The 19945-nt window shown below is 39.7% G+C and overlaps 1 protein-coding gene across 1 annotated transcript in view; it reads left to right on the top strand.

The window, feature by feature from the left end:
* lrp3 (LDL receptor related protein 3) overlaps positions 1-14853 on the top strand; it is a 36143-nt gene extending 21290 nt beyond the window's left edge. Inside the window, exons 4-7 of the mRNA XM_002935794.5 lie at positions 618-826; positions 2821-3907; positions 7170-7302; positions 11672-14853. Coding sequence (XP_002935840.2) covers positions 618-826; positions 2821-3907; positions 7170-7302; positions 11672-12472 — 2230 coding nt within the window. The 3' untranslated portion in view covers positions 12473-14853. The remainder of the gene's footprint in view (positions 1-617; positions 827-2820; positions 3908-7169; positions 7303-11671) is intronic.
* The last annotated feature ends 5092 nt before the right edge of the window (positions 14854-19945 follow it).

Genomic DNA, 19945 nt, shown 5'->3' with positions numbered 1-19945 from the left:
TTAGCCAATAGCATGGTAGGAGTATGTAACAGACCACTATCAAACACACACCTGTCAATTTGGAGCACAGCACAGTTATATTTATTGGGCTTGCTATCAATTAATTGATTTCTTTAGGTCTAAGGACTACATCTCTGACAGACATCTAATTATGAAGTCCAGCTGAGGCCAGAAGTCTGTCAACCCTAAATTTAGTAAAACGAATACAAAGAAGAAGAAAGTCTGGCACAATAAAATGCTTTTTTCTTTTTTTACCATCGAAAGACCAGAGAAGAAATTATTGTAATTTTCTTTGCATATTGTCAATACCAAGAGAAAAAGGTCCCGAAAAGAGAGGGCAAACCCACAAATAAAGAATGGTGTGAAAACTTAGATTCTCAATAAAACAGCACATCTCCCGGGACGATAATTTGGAGCCCACACACGGTCCACAGATCGTACAATTATTTGCTTAAAATAGGGTCTATGGGGGATGGGCATCCCGTAATTCAATGCTTTGTAGATAACAAATTCTGTACCTGTGCATAGAACTGTTTTTCAAGTAAGGAAGGAATTATTTCTTCTTTGTTCTACACAATGTTTTTCAGCTCCTGTTCATTCTTTCTCATTTTCAACAGTTTTAAGAATTTTGACATAGAAGATTCTCACAAGTGTACCGCTGACTGGCTGCTGATTGGCCCTTCTTCAAGAAGGGAGGAGTACAAAGTATGTGGTTCTGCCATCCCCCCTGCCTTCACCTCTTCACGCGATCATGTCTGGATATTCTTCCACTCTGATGCAACAAGCTCAGGACAGTCTCAGGGATTCCGTCTTTCATATATTAAAGGTATGTCACAATATCTATTACAGCTTTTTAGGTAGTAGTATGATATTAAGGGAATTTGAAGCCATGAGGAGCAGCGGTGTAAGGAATATAGTCATTGGGAGACAACAAGCACATTTCTCTGCTGGATAAAGTGCACTGGCAAAAAATGCTCATATGCTGTTAGGGTGATGGCACACACACAGGGTGTTATTCGTCCTCCATATCCCATATCCCATTGAATTCCAAGGGAACTGCCTAACACCACTAGTAAAGGCACTTTCAACCCAAAATATGCATTAGGGCTTTCAGACCATGCATTGCCTATCCATACAGTATCAGGCAGTTTCCATTGAAGCCTAAGAAGACAGCAGGCACAGTTTCAGGTGCTTTTCCAGCAACATTTTTCAGCTGGCAAGAACATTACAAGGATGATTTTTAACTGTTTTGTCAGATGAATGGTTAGTAATTTCATGACCATGGGATAAAATGTTTAAAATCTGTATTCCACTCTTATGCAAGTGTGGTGCCTGTCAATAGGTAGCATGGTCACCTGATAAAGTGTGCTCCATATGAATAAATGGGAGCAGTTCTTAGAATTTTTAACATTGCACATATGTGCACAACAATGCCACACTGCCTCCTGTGGCTCCCATTTGCTTAAATGGTGTATGCCTGAAAGCTTTGGTGCAATTTCAAAAGGGCCTGTTCCAGAGTGTTCAGATATTATAAAACCAACAGCTGAATTGTGTTGGGCTGAGAAACGCCACATTGGATTACATTTTGGGGCTTTAAAACCTTTTTTTTTTTTGTAAATATGGACCTAAAATTCCTTGCATCACCATCTTAGCTGGCAGAGGGTGAGGAGAGTTAAAGAGGGAGGGCTGGGGTGCAATGCAATTAACTTTCATTTGCTGTAATTACATTGTTATGCCACACTTTCACAGCTGAAATAATTTATTTATTTTCAAAGTGGTTCATGCTAGCTTTGAAAAAGAATGCACATTTAAAATAAATCCCTTAATCGAATTGCCTCAGACTAAAAGCTACAGCAAATGAGAACTCCACCTTTATGCACTTACTACTTACTGTAAAGCATATTTGGAAACCAGAGGGTTCTCTGGTGTATACCCATAGCACTTTACATTAGTTTAATGCATTTTCCATTACTATCTGAATTACTATCTGCTCCATGGATAAGCTGAATTGAGGAGGTATAATTTCCCCCTACCAAGTGTACATGTCTTAATTGCCAAAATATGGGAGTGGGGGTTTTATTAAAGGAACAGTAACACCAAAAAATGAAAGTGTATAAAAGTAACTAAAATGTAATTTGCTGCTGCCCTGCACTGGTAAAAGTTGTGTGTTTACTATAATTTATATAAATAAGCTGCTATGTAGCCATGGAGGCAGCCATTCAAAGGAGAAAAGGCACAGGCACAAAGCAGATAATAGATAAAACACTATTGTACTCTACAGAACTTATCTGTTATCTGCTATGTACCCTGTTCCTTTACTCCTTTTTTCCAGCCTGAATGGCTGCCCCCGTGGCTACACAGCAGCTTATTATATAAATTATAGTAGTGTTACTGTAGCAAACATACCAGTTTTACCAGTGCAGGGCAACAGTGCATTATATTTTTATTACTTTAAAGCTATTTAATTTTTTGGAGTTACTGTTCCTTTAAGGCAGGACTGTCAACTGGTGACTAGTTGGTCTGATGTGACCCCTACCCCCACTGGCATTATAATGGCCCCAAGCCTGAACATGCTTTTCTTTGTGGGAGATTTTTGTGTACTGTTTTCTGGTATGTTATTATAAAAATATTTTTGTTTCACAGAATCAATTCACATTTTCTATTTGATGTAAATGCATATTTGTTCTTTAGTAATCATTGTATGTGTGTTTTGTGGGAAATTAGTTAGTCCTTGTAACTGAAAACCCCCTTTGCAGCCCCTACATTCAGGTTTGGTGAATGTAACCTTCATTATGGCCTTTTTCTGTCTTTTTCCAACAGGAAAAATGGGTCAGACTTCTTGCCCTGCTGAAGAGTTCTTATGCGGGAATGGCAAGTGCATTCCAAACAGTTGGAAGTGTAACTTCTTAGATGAATGTGGGGATAACACGGATGAGAGAAACTGTACAGCCCCTTCTGCAGAAACACATACAAGCTTATGTCCAGTTGGCACTTTTGCATGTAGTGCTGCTCACTCTGTGCAGTGCTTATCTAATGAACTGCGATGCAATACTGTAAAAGACTGCAGCAGTGGTTCAGATGAAGAAAATTGCCCAGATCTGAAATGTGGTGGAAAACTCAGTAATTTTTATGGTTCGTTTGCCTCGCCTGATTTCTTTCATGCTGATCACAGCCGGACAGATCTGCAGTGCACGTGGTATGTAGATACTCAAGATAACCGACATGTTATACTGCAGATAAGTTTGCAGCTGGGCTACAATGACTATGTGCGAGTGTATGATGGTATTGGCGAGAGAAGTGAAAGACTTTTGCATACCCTTTCGTATCACAACAATAAACACACTGTCCTTTCTGAATCTCCAAATGGACAGCTCACTTTATTATACCACGCACGATCAAAAAGTATGGGCCATGGCTTTAATGCAACTTACCAGGTCAAAGGTTACTGCCTCCCTTGGGAGCATCCTTGTGGAAGTGATGAGGTGTGCTACTCTGACAGCCAACACTGTGATGGTTGGTGGCATTGCCCTAATGGCAAAGATGAAGAGAACTGCCCAGCCTGTCAGATGAATGAGTACCCTTGTGAAGGAGGAAGTGGCCTCTGCTATTCCTCCAGTGATCGGTGCAACAATCAGAAAAACTGTCCTGATGGCTCTGATGAAAAGAATTGCTTCACTTGTCAACCTGGTAATTTTCACTGTGGGACCAACCTGTGTATCTTTGAGACCTGGCGTTGCGATGGCCAAGAAGATTGCCAGGATGGAAGTGATGAACAGAATTGCCTGGTGATTGTTCCCAGGAAGGTCATTACAGCAGCACTCATTGGCAGTCTTGTGTGTGGATTACTTCTAGTTATAGCTCTGGGCTGTGCATTCAAACTTTATTCCCTACGGAGCAGAGAGTACAGGTAAGCATTTTTATGGTCAAACAGATAGCAATAAAACGTGCCTAACCAAAGCTTTAGGGCTCTGGTACACGGGGAGATTTGTCGCGGGAGACTAAACTCCCTCGTGTGCCAGAGCCCTTATTCTGATAAAAATATACAAGTACCATAATAGGAACATTTACAAGTAAATTTTAAATAAGATTATATTACCTCTTTATAGTAACTCTATTTTCCAGGAAATACTTTTTTTCGTAATTTTATTATTTTATGTACTTCTTTCTAGTAAAAGCCTCTCTTTGAAGTCCATTCAGTTAATAGCCAGCTTACTCAAAACACACAACCACTTCTGCTGACACAGGCTACATCGAAGGGCAATGACAGACAAGGAGATTAGTTGCCCCGACAAATCTCCTCGCAAGTTAACTTTGGGTGACTTTGTAGAGATGACGTGGTTCATATGTTTTCCCAACAGCGATTTACGTTATCACCAATGGGAAGGCATTTGGAGGAGATTAGTTGCCCACCATTAAGGAGTTTGTTGCAGGTGACTAATCTTCTCGTCTGTCATTGCCCTAAATGTATGGATTTTCCAAATAGAGAACGACTAAACCTCAACTGAGTACCGCTAGCTAGGAACAAAAAAATCTGTAACAAAATTATTAGTTGAATAGAAGAGAGATAAGTGAAATAAGCAAGCAATGAAGAAGGTCATGCTTACAAAGGCTATTTTAAATTGCAATGTATATTTGTTAGTAAGATATAGAGCACTTAGCTTTTTCAGCATATGATTAATGCAAAGGGGACATACTTTTTGCTATTGCTTTAAAGAACATGTAAACCCCCTGCACAAAAATGTAATCAGTGAACAGCCTCTTTGAAATCTTTCAGTACCTGCTGCACTGGTTGTCCAGAGGTTAATAGTAAGGCTGCAAAATCTCCTTAATCACTTAGATTTTCTTCTCCTCCTGAAACCTCTCGTCCCCCTCCTCGGGAATTTGCTTTGATTTCTGGCTTGCCAGACATGCTCAGTTGTTCTAAACTCAGATTACTAAACACACCCTCCAGTCTAGCAGCCAGTAAAGAGATGGCATTGCTGGTTCCCATAGAAACTTAGCTCTAGCTGACAGTTCTGCCTGTGCGAGCCTGTATTCATGATACAATGTATGCTGAATAAGGGTCTGTGTGTGTGTGTTTGCAGATTTAAATGTATCTGATTATGTATCAGAGGAAAAATGGCCACCGGGTGAAAGTTGCTATTTGCTTTATGAAAATGTGATGGTGCTGGTAAATAGAGGATATATATGCAGTACAAATGATGCCATTTGGGTGAGGGAGACATGCCCAACTGATATACATTGTAGGCAAATGTAGGCTTTACATGTCCTTTAATTGAGAAATGTCCTTGGTTTTGGTTATTTATTGCACTAAACAAAAATATAAACCACTTTCCTACTTCTGCCCAGCTTCCCTGTTCTGCAGAGTCACTGTTTAAGGAGCTGTAGTTAGTAAACAAATTGCATTATAATAGGAAAAATTTGAATATGCATTTATCAAATCAAAAGGAAGAAAGAATGGATTTGTTGTTTAAGTACTATTTATTGCACTCATCTTGAGCATAGGTGTATATAGGTCTAGTATATACACACTCCTTTAAATATCAAATTCAAATGCAAGAAGGTTAAATAGATAACATGGCTGATTGTCCAACTCCTTTTTAAAGGGGTTGTTCACCTTTAAATGAACTTTTAATGTTATGTTGACAGTGATGGACAGTTTGCAACTGGTCTTTATATTTTATGGTTTTGGTTATTTTTGTTTAGCAGGTCTGCAGTATGGTATATTAGCAACTGTCTGGTTGCTTGGGTCTTATTTTCCCTAGCAACAAGGCAGTGGTTTGAAGAAGGAAAGGCTTAGTTACTTGGGGGTGCCAAAATGTTAGGCACCCCCAAGTGACTTTAATTGCTTACCTTGTACCCCGGGCTGGTGCCCCTGTTAGGAGAAAACAGCACCGGGGTAGCTGTAGCGAGCTCTTCCTTCATCCGCGGTGAAATCCCTGGGCTGGCGCATGCGCATTAGAGTGAAAAGGCGACTTTATTGTTAAATTTCGGTTTTCACTCTACTGTGCAAGCGCGCCAACGTGGAAGAAGGAAGCGCTCGCTGCAGGTACCCCGGGCTGGTGCTGTTTTCTCCTAACAGGGGCACCAGCCTGGGGTAAAGGTAAGCGATTAAAGTCACTTGGTGGTCATTTTGGCACCCCCAAGTGACTTAGGCTTTCCTTCTCCTTTAATAGGCAGATAAGTTAAAAAGTAACTATAACCATTCAATTGTAGCCTCACAGAGCAATAGCTTTTGCCTGCTGGGGTCAGTGACCCACATTTTAAAACTGGAAAGAGGTAGAAGAGGAAGGTAAATAATTCAAAAACTATAACTATAAGGAATAAATAATGTAGACCAGTTACTAAAGTTAACTTTTACTCATTTTTCTCATGTATTCTTTAATGGTTTCTTTTGGTGGTGTCATTTTATCATATTTATCAAGCCGGTGCAATTTTTCATCTGCATCTTTTGCTGATACATACAGCCTTTTCCTTGTTTTTGTGAGACAGTGACAAATGTATCATTTTGTAATCTGATTTTTCAACTAATCGTAGATAATATTCAAAGATTACCATTAAAGTCACTAGAGATAGTTTTCATACTTCCCCATAAGGCTACAAGACACCTTAAATTTGCATGCAAATTCTGTACATTCTCTCTCGATCTTATTTAACTTCTGCCTTTTTATTGTGCAAGGAGTACCCTGCATGCTTCCATTTTTTTCTTTATGGTTAAAAATAAAATTCTGTTTGTCCATCAGCTGCTTTCGTTTCCAGAGGCTGGCAGAGATTGAGACCTCTACCACTCATTCCTTAACCCTTGCCTGTTCTGGTATCCAGGCCAGGACTGGCAAATGCCGGGCTGCTGTAAGATGCTACAGACGGTCACTATTGGGCTTTAGGGGGGCTATTTGGGCCTTCGTGTACTTAAAATGCCAGGGCCTCTTATGAGTCCCAGTCCGAACCTTCTGGTACCCATGGGTTAGCACCTTGTGACCCTTAAGCTGAATATGTCCACACTTACAAAGCAAATATATGTTTTTATCTAGAAGTTGCAGGTAGGTTGTGCTAGTTCTTTATTATCTGTTGTAATATTTTGGATGTTCTAATTTTTGTGGATAATGTAACAATGTGCTCCACACCCTTTGTCCCTGTTTCTTCATTCTTATTTATTGATTTTCCTTCAGGGCTTTTGAAACTCAGATGACACGCCTTGAGGCAGAGTTTGTGAGGCGCGAGGCTCCCCCTTCATATGGACAGCTTATCGCACAGGGTCTTATTCCTCCTGTTGAAGATTTTCCAGTATTCAGTGACTCGCAAGTAAATAAATGTCTCTTAACTCACTGTATTTTTGATGCTGTGTAATAAGTAGGTTCAAAATGCCCTTCTATGTATTGATATTTATGTACACTGCTCAAAAAATAAAGGGAACACAAAAATAAGACATCCTAGATCTGAATGAATTAAATATTCTTATTAAATACTTTGTTCTTTACATAGTTGAATGTGCTGACAACAAAATCACACACAAATTATCAATGGAAATCAAATTTATCAACCCACGGAGGTCTGGATTTGGAGTCACACTCAAAATTAAAGTGGAAAAAAACACTACAGGTTTATCCAACTTTGATGTAATGTCCTAAAAACAAATTATGCTCAGTAGTGTGTGTGGCCCCCACGTGGCTGTATGACCTCCCTACAACACCTGGGCATGCTCCTGATGAGGTGGTGGATGGTCTCCGGAGGGATCTCCTCCCAGACCTGGACTAAAGCATCCACTAACTCCTGGACAGTCTGTGGTACAACGTGGCGTTGGTGAATGGAGCAAGACATGATGTCCCAGATGTGCTCAATTGGATTCAAGTCTGGATAAGTCCATAGCATAAATGCCTTCATCTTGCAGGAACTGCTGACACACTCCAGCCACATGAGATCTAGCATTGTCTTGCATTAGGGGGAACCCAGGGCCAACCGCACCAGCATATGGTCTCACAAGGGGCCTGATGATCTCATCTCGGTACCTAATGGCAGTCAGGCTACCTCTGGCGAGCACATGGAGGGCTGTGCGCCCCCCCCAAAGATCCCACCCCACACCGTTACTGACCCACTGCCAAACCGGTCATGCTGGAAGATGTTGCAGGCAACAGAACGTTCTCCACAGCGTCTCCAGACTCTGTCATGTCTGTCACATGTGCTCAGTGTGAACCTGCTTTCATCTGTAAAGAGCACAGGGTGCCAGTGGCGAATTTGCCAATCTTGGTGTTCTCTGGCAAATGCCAAACGTCCTGCACGGTGTTGGGCTGTAAGCACAACCCCCACCTGTGTATGTCGGGCCCTCATACCACCCTCATGGAGTCTGTTTCTGACCGTTTGAGCAGACACATGCACATTTGTGGCCCGCTGGAGGTCATTTTGCAGGACTCTGGCAGTGCTCCTCCTGTTCCTCCTTGCGCAAAGGCGGAGGTAGCGGTCCTGCTGCTGGGTTGCTGCCCTCCTGCGGCCTCCTCCATGTCTCCTGATGTACTGGCCTGTCTCCTGGTAGCGCCTCCATACTCTGGACACTACGCTGACAGACACAGCAAACCTTCTTGCCACAGCTCGCATTGATGTGCCATCCTGGATGAGCTGCACTACCTGAGCCATTTGTGTGGGTGCATGCCCAGGCGTTGTAGGGAGGTCATACAGGCACGTGGCCACACACACTACTGAGCCTCATTTTGACTTGTTTTAAGGATATTACATCAAAGTTGGATCAGCTTGTAGTGTTTTTTTCCACTTTAATTTTGAGTTTAAATCCAAATCCAGACCTCTATGGGTTGATAATTTTGATTTCCATTGATAATTTTTGTGTGATTTTGTTGTCAGCACATTCAACTATGTAAAGTATTTAATAAGAATATTTCATTCATTCAGATCTAGTATGTCTTAATTTTGTGTTTCCTTTATTTTTTTGAGCAGTGTATTTTGTTTATATTTTCACAAAAAGGTTAAGAAAAGAAATTGTGTTGAGTTTATTTTTTTCAAAGGCTATAGTACGCTGGAAATCTCTACCCCATAAACATTGCAATTAAATATAGATAGTATTGAGAAATGTTTAACCACAGCTGGTGGTTGGCACACTCACAATATTAAGATTGGTGGTGCTGGGCGTTGTGTGGTAAGCCACAATTTGTAAGATAAAGGTATACAAAGTCAATTAATTCACTGCACACAATGTTATCAACATTCAGATCATTACGGCAGTACAGTTTATTGGCTGTACTGTACAGCTGGCAAATAAACAACACTGCTCTATTAACTGGTATGTTGCTAACATTGTGTGCTGTTAGCTTAGTGAGGTATAAAATGTAACAATTGTAGCCTCACAGAGCAATAGTGTATTGGCTGCTGGAGTCAGTGACACCTATTTTAAAACTGGAAAGAATCAGTAAAAAAAGCAAATCATTCAAAAATTATAAAAAAAAAAAAAATAAGAGACCAATTACCAAGAATAGGACATTCTATAATATACTAATATGTAAAGGTGAACAAGCTATAAACAGCCCTAGAAAGAACATATCCTGGTGTTTATAAGATTATATATAGATTTTTGGTGAACGCTAAAGGAGCCAAACAGTTATGTCTGCCTTATATATATTTAAGGGATGTTAAAATGAGATAATAAATTATGCTCTAATAGTACTTACAGGGGTTGTAGGTCTCCCAAAATAATGTAAAATTGCTAAGAGCACTTTTCCAATTTATATTGGTGCTTTGTTCTTTTTTGTTTTCATTGTATTAGCAGTTTTACCCTGCTAATATTTATTTTTTGGTGACTGGCTACAGTGGGTCACTTGGCTTTACTGCATGCAGGCAGAGTTGCCAGATACTGCTCCTCATCAGTCTTTAGATTTTAAAAGTGACAGCTGTTGAGGAGAGAGCACTGTGCAGATTAGCATTTGTTTATGCTTTCTGTTGTGATAAAGGAACTCTTAGGGCTAATCTCCCCGAGTTGCCATGACCCGCCATCCCACCGGCGAACATGTAAGTCGTCAGCGGGATGGCACACGCGGCGGCACGATTTCCCGAAAAACATGGAGTTTTGTCGTGGGCGACTAATTTCCCCGTGTGCCAGAGCCCTTAGGTGTGTATTTATTAACATTGGAGACAAAGATCACCAGTGATGATGCCCATAGCAACCAATCAGCAATTAGATTTAAATGGTCATCTATAAGTTAGAAAACAAAAGCAAAGATCTGAGGTGGTTGCTATTGGCAACAGCACCAGTGATATTTGTCTCTAATGTTAATAAATACACCCCTAGGAGTTCCTTGATCTTTGTCGCCAAAGTTAATAAATACACCCCTTAAGGTGGCCACACACGTGGCGATCTGACGATGTTTCGTGAGACCATCGGTCGCACGAAACATCGTCAGATCTGCCACACACCGTTCAGGGCTGATAAGGAGGTAGAAACAATAGGATTTCTACCTCCTTCTGCCGACTCAGCCCTGACGGCAGATTTTGGCGAGGCGCCTTCTATGGCGCCCGATCAAAATTTTCTAACCTGGCCAATCGGCGAGTCGACCAATTTCAGCAGCTTCCTGCGATATCTGTCGACTCGCCGACGTGCCATACACGCACCAAATATCGTACGAAACGAGGTCAGCTTAAGTCAGAATCTCATAAGATCAAAAGGCAAAAAGGAATCAAACAGCTCCAGGCAGCATTTGAAAACTGCAGTGAATTTAATGGCAGTGTCAACACACTACATGTTTTGGGCAGAGCCCTTTCTCAAGTGTCACTACATGTTTCGGGTCCTTTCTCTGCCCGAAACATGTAGTGTGCTGACACTGCCATTAAATTCACTGCAGTTTTCAAATGCTGCCTGGAGCTGTTTGATTCATTTTTGTCTTTTGATCTTATGATATACTGTTGGGGTGGCTCACAGACACCTGAAATCCGCAGTTGTATACTTCTGACCATTTGTGCTGAACTATAACCCAAAAATCTTAGTCAGAATCTCCCTTTCATCATCTCCATCCTGTGTGTTTAGTTTCAGGGGTGGGGGCAGTCACTGAGATTGGAAGTATGTTCCCCCACACTCGTGTATTACTCTGCCTAGTTGCCTTACTGTGGGCATCAGTGTCCTGAGCAATATAGCAAAACAAGTAGCTGCACCCATTAAATTCATAAAAGGGTACCTATCTCATTTAGAGTGTGCAGGTATTCATTTCTCCGCATTGGGGGGTCACTGAGATCTACTGATCTAAGTATTTACTAAATCTGGTTAAATTGGGTGCTTTCTCATTTTAATATCTAGTCTATACAGGTGTGGGACACCTGGGGTTTTCCAGATAAGGAAATTATATCTGTAATTTGGATTGCCATGTCTACAAAAAAATCCATTAAACGTTAAATTAACCCAATAGGATTGTTTTGCTTCCAATAAGGATTCATGAAGCTTAGTTAGGATCAAGTCCTGTAAATTGGAACTTTCGGGATAATGGGTTTCTGGATAACAAATACCATACATGTACTTTCTTAGTTATGTTTTCTATTAATTCTCTGAAATTTATATTGTTTTTAAAATAATTTTTTACAACATTTGTCATATGGTTTAGATTTATTATCTGTGAGTGCTGCATGCTATTTTTAAATGGTATTGATTAGTGAACTGTAATTAATTTAGCCTTTACATCCCTAGGTTTCCATGCTACAGAACATCCGCACAGCCATGAGACGGCAAATGAGACGTCATTCTTCCAGAAGGATTTCTTCTAGAAGGCGTTTGGGAAGACTATGGAACAGACTGCTTCACCGCCCACGTGCACGGGGACAGATTCCCCTTCTCGCATCGATTCTGTCACAAACACGATATAGCGAGTCAGAGAACAGCATGAATGAAGACAACTGGCAAAGTCCGTCAACTCCCCCTGAAAGATATTACACCTTAGTCAACAATCAAGAATCAAGTCCTGATATTTCTTCCAATGATTTACATTTTGAACTGGAAGCCATAGAACAGTTTCCTTTAAATGATTTACAGAACACTTGCAGAGACTCGCACGTGCAGTTTCAGATGGAACAGTTGGTTCCAAGTTCAGACTCAAGGGAGCCTTGTCATAGCAATTTTAATTCAGCCATAACTGAAAGTACAGACACTACATTAGAAGACTCTTTGTCATCACAATTCCAAGAAGAAGGCTTGGTACCCCTGCCACAAAGAACTTCATCTGAGGTTGCTAATCCAATTCACAGCCATCGACAGGGAAAAAAGCCCAATACTTTGCCTTTAAAAAGAACAGACACAGATCACGTAGACAGCGAAATGATTGTGCAGATTCAGGTTAACAAGGAGCCATGTTCCTGTGCAATGTCTTGTCAGTATGAGCCTTTAGGTGTACACAGTAACAGTTATCATTCAGTGGAAATGCCGCCAGAGGAGGTGTCTCACCCGCTATCAGAAAGTTATACTAGTGATGATGAATCACTACTGGTTTGCTAATAAATGCTTAATAATGGCCTAGATTTTGTACTTTTTGGAAACAGCCCCAGAAATCAGTTAGTAGGATATATTTTTTTATAATATATTACCACTGTTCATATCTGCAAACCTGAGCTTGACTGGCAGAAAAATATTTGATAAAGCATTTAATGTAAAAGTGCACAAGGTCTTAGTAACTGTTCATAAATTATTACCTCATAATTTAAAGTCAAAGTACTATTAAATATTACTCTTATTAAGTTTTGCATTTCATTTGGAGCAGTAGCACCTGTGGATTGCCACAATCATCTTTAGATTTGTTTCTCTTCCTTTTGCTATTTCCATCTCAGAATGAAGAATTTGATCAGTCATGCCCAAAGTAACTATATCCTATTTATTTTCTACAGGCAGACAAGCATTATTAGAGATAGATAGCAGAATGCTTGGTGCAAAGCAGTACTAAAGTTGCCTAAGGTCGCCAAAAGAGCGGCTCTTTCCCATGATATGCCCATCTTGAGAGGGTGATATTGAATTGATCTGATCATTTGGCCCTTTGGATTACGGTAATGGGATGCAGGCTGCTGGTGCGCGGACCGAATAAGCAAGCTGTTGATTTATTGGGTCTGTAATGGCCTGAGACAATGGTCCAAATTCAATTCAGTGAGGAAAAGCTATCTCATGGCCAGATTCAATTGGGGGAAAAAAACTTTTCTCCTAATACAGTTCCAGTTTTTTACTAATAGATTTCAATGTAGTTATCACGTGATAAGCCTTGAGATAAGTTCTTCTGAATTGAATTGCATCTCAGATTGAATGTCACCATTCAGTTTTCATGTGATCTGGCCTAATGGCAGCAAAAGGGACATTCCCACACACTATGCCATCTGAGGGCCACAGTTAAAAATAGAGAGTTAAGTTAAGTGGGAAACAATATATTTTAAATTGCAAGGATAAACAAACATAAGATAATGCAAGTGCCATTTCTCAGTTAAGAAAACTGTTATTTTCCCATTCCTCATATCCTGCTGAGGAGGTTTCCTTTTATTAGCTATAGCCTAACTAGGCCATTAGTATGAGGTATAATGTACCCTCAACCCTTGCTCCAAAATGAATATGAAATATTTATATATAATGTTATGTTCTTCCTGAATATGGAAACACATGTATATCTGTGAATGCTACAAAATGAGATTTTATAAAAGATTGTATTATATTTTTTCATTACTTTTTCTTTAACTCTCCCTTTTGCTAATTTTTTTTTTTTTTTTAAACTTTACCTCAAATGACTTTAGCTTAGGGCCATCAAAGAAAACATATCATTAACTCTATTTTACATCTTCAATGTTCTATTCACTCTTGAAACCAAATGCAAATCAATGTATTTATATGAAGTGATGTAAAATCAATATTAAGCTGATTAACAAGCAATGGTTGGATGTTTCTTCAAGAAGAAAGGCCAAACCCTACAGGAAACCAAACAATGCTGCTTCCCTTGTCTACAAAGCACTTTATGAAAGTTACTTTTTCTGCTATTCAGATATCTGCCATAATATAGGTGCAATGCATTCCTCATCTTTTGATAAGCCTTGATCGTCCAGTTCTCTTGTGTCTCAGTGACTTCGCTAGACATTAGGGCTCATTTATAAACACTGGGCAAATTTGCACCTTAGCAGTAACCCATAGCAACCAATCATAGATTAAATTTTTCCATCCAGCTGCAAGTATAACAATGATAGCAGACTTCTGATTGTTTGCCATGGGCCACAGCCCAGGCGCAAATTTGCCCAGTGTTTATAAATGACCCCCATTGTCTGTAGACATTTTTCTGTACTGTGCCAGGGCCCCAGTCAGCAGGATGTTCTGTTGATTTCTAAGAACTGCTTTTGACATTGAATTCACAAACTAGAAGAAATTGTGGATTTGTATTGATTTTAGTTTTCATTCTTGACAAATATTGACTTACTGTGATACTAAATGATGTGCTGATCTTTATTTTGAAAGACAGAAATAATGTATACAAGAGGGAGAAAGAGAAGCCTTCTCAAAGTCCTTTGAAGGTATTGAGCTGAAGAATCGTATGATTGTATGAAAAATAGCAGCCATGGTCCATACTGTATGTCTTCATATAAGCATTCCTTGCTATATATTGCATCCTGCTGACTTAATATAAACCCTATCATCTACATTTGACCACTAATTGGGTTCTGCATAGCACACCTGTTTAAATATGTCATTTTTTTATTGACTGTTTATGGTATTACCCAGATGTTTCTGTTCACCTGTAAATGATTTTGTAATAAAATGGCAAAACCTTGTCAAATTGGTTTATTGCGCATCATTGCAAATTGCTGTGTATAAATCAGGGGTTTCTGATATCAATAAACTATGGCTCCCAACTGGCAGTCAAGTGGAGACTTACAGTTATTTACAACAAATAAAAACAATATAAATCCTAACTTTAACAGTTTTATTTTTCTTTAAAATTGTAAAGAGCAGATAAGTCTTGGGATTCTGAATGGCAATATACTGAAAAATTGTCTGCCCTTTTGTGTAATAGTATCACGCATTAACTTACACAAATAATATCCATTGCCCGCTCAGCCTCCTTTGACTAACTAACACTACATCTGTAAATCCTGGCTAAAGACTAGGAATATAAGGATTCGTTGAGTGGCCATACATGGGCTAATAAAAGCTGCCAACAGGCCGAGTCAGTAGCTTTTTGGCCCGTGTATCGGACCCTCTGAGAGGCCTACCTGATCTCAAGGTGGGCATATCGGGGAAAGATCCGCTCATTTGCCAACTTCAACAAATGAGCAGATCATTCAATGTATGGCCACCTTTAGTCACTTAACTGAGAATCCTTGATGGCATAATGGTTTCATTAGCTTCAAACTGTCCAGTAAGGTTGGTCTATTCCATTTTACTGAGAGGGCAATCCTGATTAAAAGCACACAGGCACAGCCATACACCATTCTCTGCAAGAAGTGCAAGTACACCAAGCAGTGACTGATTAACCTTTTTAGTGTTATCAGTGGCACTGAACTTTTCCTTAAGGACAGGGCCACTTTAAGGTACAAAATGTCATTGGTGGGCCCCACTACCCCATGAAATGTGAAATAGAATAACCCTCAAGCACATGAAGTTAAATATAGTAAGGCAGGCAGGGAAAAACTGGTCTGAGCTTCAAGAAGTAGGCATGATCCTCAGGTGTGCTGCCCTGGACCAATAGCCCTGGGCACAGAAAAAAGGCAAAGAAATTAAAATATCTATACTGTATATTGTAGATATCTATACAGTTACGTAAAATGAGGGGTCTCCCATCTTTGCAGGATGCTTCTGCCAAAAGTTATCCCAGATGGAAGGTGTGCTAGTGGGCCCCCTGCCCTGGAAGGCCATGGGCAAATGTCCTTTTTGCCCATTTATTAAAGCGGGTCTGCTTAGGAAGAATAATAATAATAAGCCCAAAAGAGTGCAGAAGTGTGGGAGTCTTTTTCAACCCAAAAGGTCAACCCAGTTGGTATAGTTATATTTAGGTGCAGAAAAATAAACAGTTTGGATACTGTTTATGCCACACAGCAGAAGTGATGCCACACACAAATTCAGTTAGAAAAAGTGCACTGCATATTGTTCACAACTTAACAATGCAGATGCTAATTTGCTTCCATACTGGTGCATAGCTGCTTAGCAGGGCATGTCAATATGTTGGAATTAAACATACATAAGTATTCATGAAATTTTATGTATAAAATATATTTAATGGATGTATTGACTTCTAATGAATTGGTACAGGAATTGACTCATTTTTAATGGTAATTAATAAATGAAGTGGTTCTTATGATATGCATTTAATTTTGTTTAATATGTTGGAATTCTAGGAATTTGAACACTACTGCTTTTAAATGAGGCATTTTTATGTTTTTTTAGCATGTTCATGCCATTAATAAGTTTTGTTTTCTTTTGTCTTTGTTGTTAAGCATATTTAAAGCAAAGGGTAATTTGGGAAAAACAAACCTTGTACTAAACAAGAGCAGAAAATAATGTACTTTGTACAATTAGCATGGCAATTCTGAATAATGGACAAACTACTCCAATGGTGGAGGCCCAAACAGGAAAATATTGATTAACAAAAGGGAATCCGTGAGCAAGGGCTAATATGCATTTATCATCGCTATTTTGTTTTTTAGCTGCATAATCCTCATCAAACATAATTTACAGTTATAAAAAGGAGATTAAGGATCTTTTCATTATATACTGTATTCTTAATGTGATAGTTACCTTAATTGTTGGGACCATTTTAGACTACTTCAGGTAGCACAGGTTATTAAGGTGCGTATATCACCAACAAGCATGATAATGACAGTTGCTCTGCACTAAAACAGACACAGTAGTACACTGACAGTATGGATCGCTAGTATACACATGAGCTTTCCCCTTAGAACCAGAAATAAAGTAATAATTGGTATCGTTTTTAACTTGCCTCTTTTTCCCTAGGATATAACATATCTCTATAGTCTCATAACCACTGCAACAGTCCACTTTAAGGCAATTTTTTCTCTGCAGTGCAGTTCTAAGATATAGAAATAGCAGACATGTTACTCCAGGGGACTTAAAGGAAACCACAGTACATAAATATCATATTAATGGGACATCAGGTAGACAACATTGATCTAATTAGACCTCGTTAGTTTAAGATATATATAGCTTTAACAAGTGTGCTTTTAGCCCATAATCTCAACGGTTATATTTACCTATCTCCATCCCTTGTATTCTCTTCCATTGAGCTAACTGTTAACTGGCGATGGATATTGTTTTTTTCTGGAGCAATATGTGTGTCCCAGTCACATTTTACCCTACAATTTTAGTAGTCAGGATTAAGGTGTAAAATCTCAGATGTCCTGGTTGTGTGGGCAGTCTATGGGTATCTTACTGAGGGATCTGTGTAGGCTGCAGACTGCAAAAAAAGTAAAAAAAAAATATCTAAACCGGGTCAGTCCACCCCATGTTTCACATAACTTTTGTCATTACCTGGCCAATTCTCCCAGTAGTGATGTAATTTCTGGTTTATAGCCTGTGTTGGAGGAGCAGCTAGTTCCAGTGAGTATTCTCGCTGATAAGAAGTGCCTGGGGCAAGGCTGTGGGTCAGATGGTCCAGGTCAGATACAGGCGTGCCTAACCAGACTTAGGTCTCTACATGGATCAAATTTTGTGCTGGATATTACATTTCTCCATGAGATTAATCACTTTCTTTTCCCTTTATCTTGTCATGGCTGTTTCAAACTTATTATGAAGTAATAATGACATTAGAACTACCCTACTAGACTGAATTGTCTTTCAAGAGCCAGTATGTATGCGGTGTGATGAATGAGATAGTATTCGTACTTTGTGTGAAGCTGGCCATACACGGGCAGATCCGTTTGTTTGCCGATGTCGCCAAGCGAGCGGATCTTCACCCGATATCCCCACCTACGGGTGGGCGATATCGGGGAGGCATGTAGGCGAATTCGATCGTTTGGCCCAGGGGGGTGATGTTTATCAACATCACCCGATCTGTTTCAGCCATATAGTGAGAAGCTGTCATTCGTCGAACCCCAGGAAGATGAAGCAACATCAGGGGACAGTAACATCGTTCCCGGCTTCTCATTTCAAAGTTCCACCTGGCTGGAGAAAGTATAAAAGCATGCATGTAAGCCAGCCAATGATAACACCATTCAATTACATGTAGCACAGGTACATAACACCGGCAGGCAGTTGGCATATCTGTGGGCTTCGGCATCATCACCTGCTGCAGAAAGGCCAAGTCATCTCTTGCAATTCCTGTCTCAACCATGAGCTCCACCTTCAGAGTATGAGACTGCTGGGTAACATCAGGCCTGGAATTATGAGGGGCAGTCACTTAGCTGAGTAAGCAAAAAGAGGTAAGTACAGGTAAGTATGCCTATACTGTATGTGGAGAGAATGGTGACTTTGTGAGAGAATGTGAGATATGAAAGGCTAAGGGTGTAACAAGAAGTTGAGCAGATGCTAAGATCATAGCCTGATTTGCCTTCCTGCACATCATGTCTATAGAACCCACACCCTGTTAGTTATGTATATAGTTTTATAGTTTTTCCTGGACAAGGGTTTTTTCCCTATCTGGGGCAAACTGGCAACGGCTTCAGATGGGTTTTTTTTTTAGCTTCTCCTGGAAGTTTAGTTAAATGAGTTAAAGTTTAATGAGCAAAGGGTGGGACTCATAGACACGTGCAGTTTAAAGAGGACCTGTCACCCTAAGAAATAACTCCAAATTATTTTATAATATTTATATTGTTACTTATTTTTTTCCTTCAATCTTGGAATTACTCAATCCAAGCAAGCAGGCAGGCACCATTTTGTGGGCACTGTTATGAAGGTAAGCTTTGTATCATGCCAAAATCTTGTGTATGTGCCAGAATGGGGGAACTGATGCCCAGGCCCTTGCACTGGATACACAATTAGATGATGAGGAGGGAGGGTAAAGTGAGATGTGCAGTGACATCTAGGTAGACATCTGAACGGAAAGCTAAAGTTATTGTCTGCCCCGCCTCTATTCCTAAGGCATAAAGGCGGGGCAAGCAATATATGATTGACAGCTGGGATTTTTAAATGCCTTTATAATGGGTTTGGATGTGTTAATATAAAAATAAATTTGGGTTTCATGTTTAATTTATAACAGACTTTTATTATACAGCTCTTTACAAATGGCAAATAATTCACATTGGATCTACCCTGAGACGTTACACCCGGCGTGAATGGTGTATGAATGCCAGTAACAGGGTTGAACCCTTGACATGGCGTTACTGCTCACATGTAGAAACGTGTGCTAATTCAACCAATGGTGCAACTGTGAGTGATGTGAGTTGTTACATTGGCACAATTTGTTTAACTTGTTCACTTTGCTGAGGACTGGATTTATATAGGGCCAAATTGTCTTTAAGATTTGTGATTGAGGTTTTAATATTTATAGCTGACTGGCACTGCACTCTATGCCGGGGCTTCCAAAACTTTTTTTTTAGGGGAGTACTTCCAGGTGAAGGAACATCCCTGTTTGCAACTTTACTTGCAAGCTTGTAGCGAGTGGCATTGTTATGATTTCCTTCAGTTCTTGCTGAGTTGTGCTTTTTGTGTAGGCCTGAGCACGCAATACACTTGAGATACTTGTGGGAGAGCCATTATTTATTTAGAAAACCCAGGTCATTCATCCAAGACACTGTAATAAAGCTAATGAATAGGAAAAGTTAGTGGCACTCTGCTTGTATTACTCTTATTTAGATGATTTCTAAATGTTATAATGCTCTTTACTTAAAAAGTGAATTAAATGTGATTATTCAGCTGGTTATTCAAAGGAATCGTGTGGTTTCAGTTACACAAAGACTGTCAGCTCCTGGGTATCAGTGTAATATATTCATTGGTATTCTAAGATAACTTTCAGTTGGTCATTGTCTTATATATTTTGTATTTTTTTTAACTGTTCTG

Source organism: Xenopus tropicalis, chromosome 4 (genome assembly GCF_000004195.4).
Source record: "Xenopus tropicalis strain Nigerian chromosome 4, UCB_Xtro_10.0, whole genome shotgun sequence".
Lineage (NCBI taxonomy): Eukaryota > Metazoa > Chordata > Amphibia > Anura > Pipidae > Xenopus > Xenopus tropicalis.
This window is presented reverse-complemented; position numbering and strand designations above follow the sequence as displayed.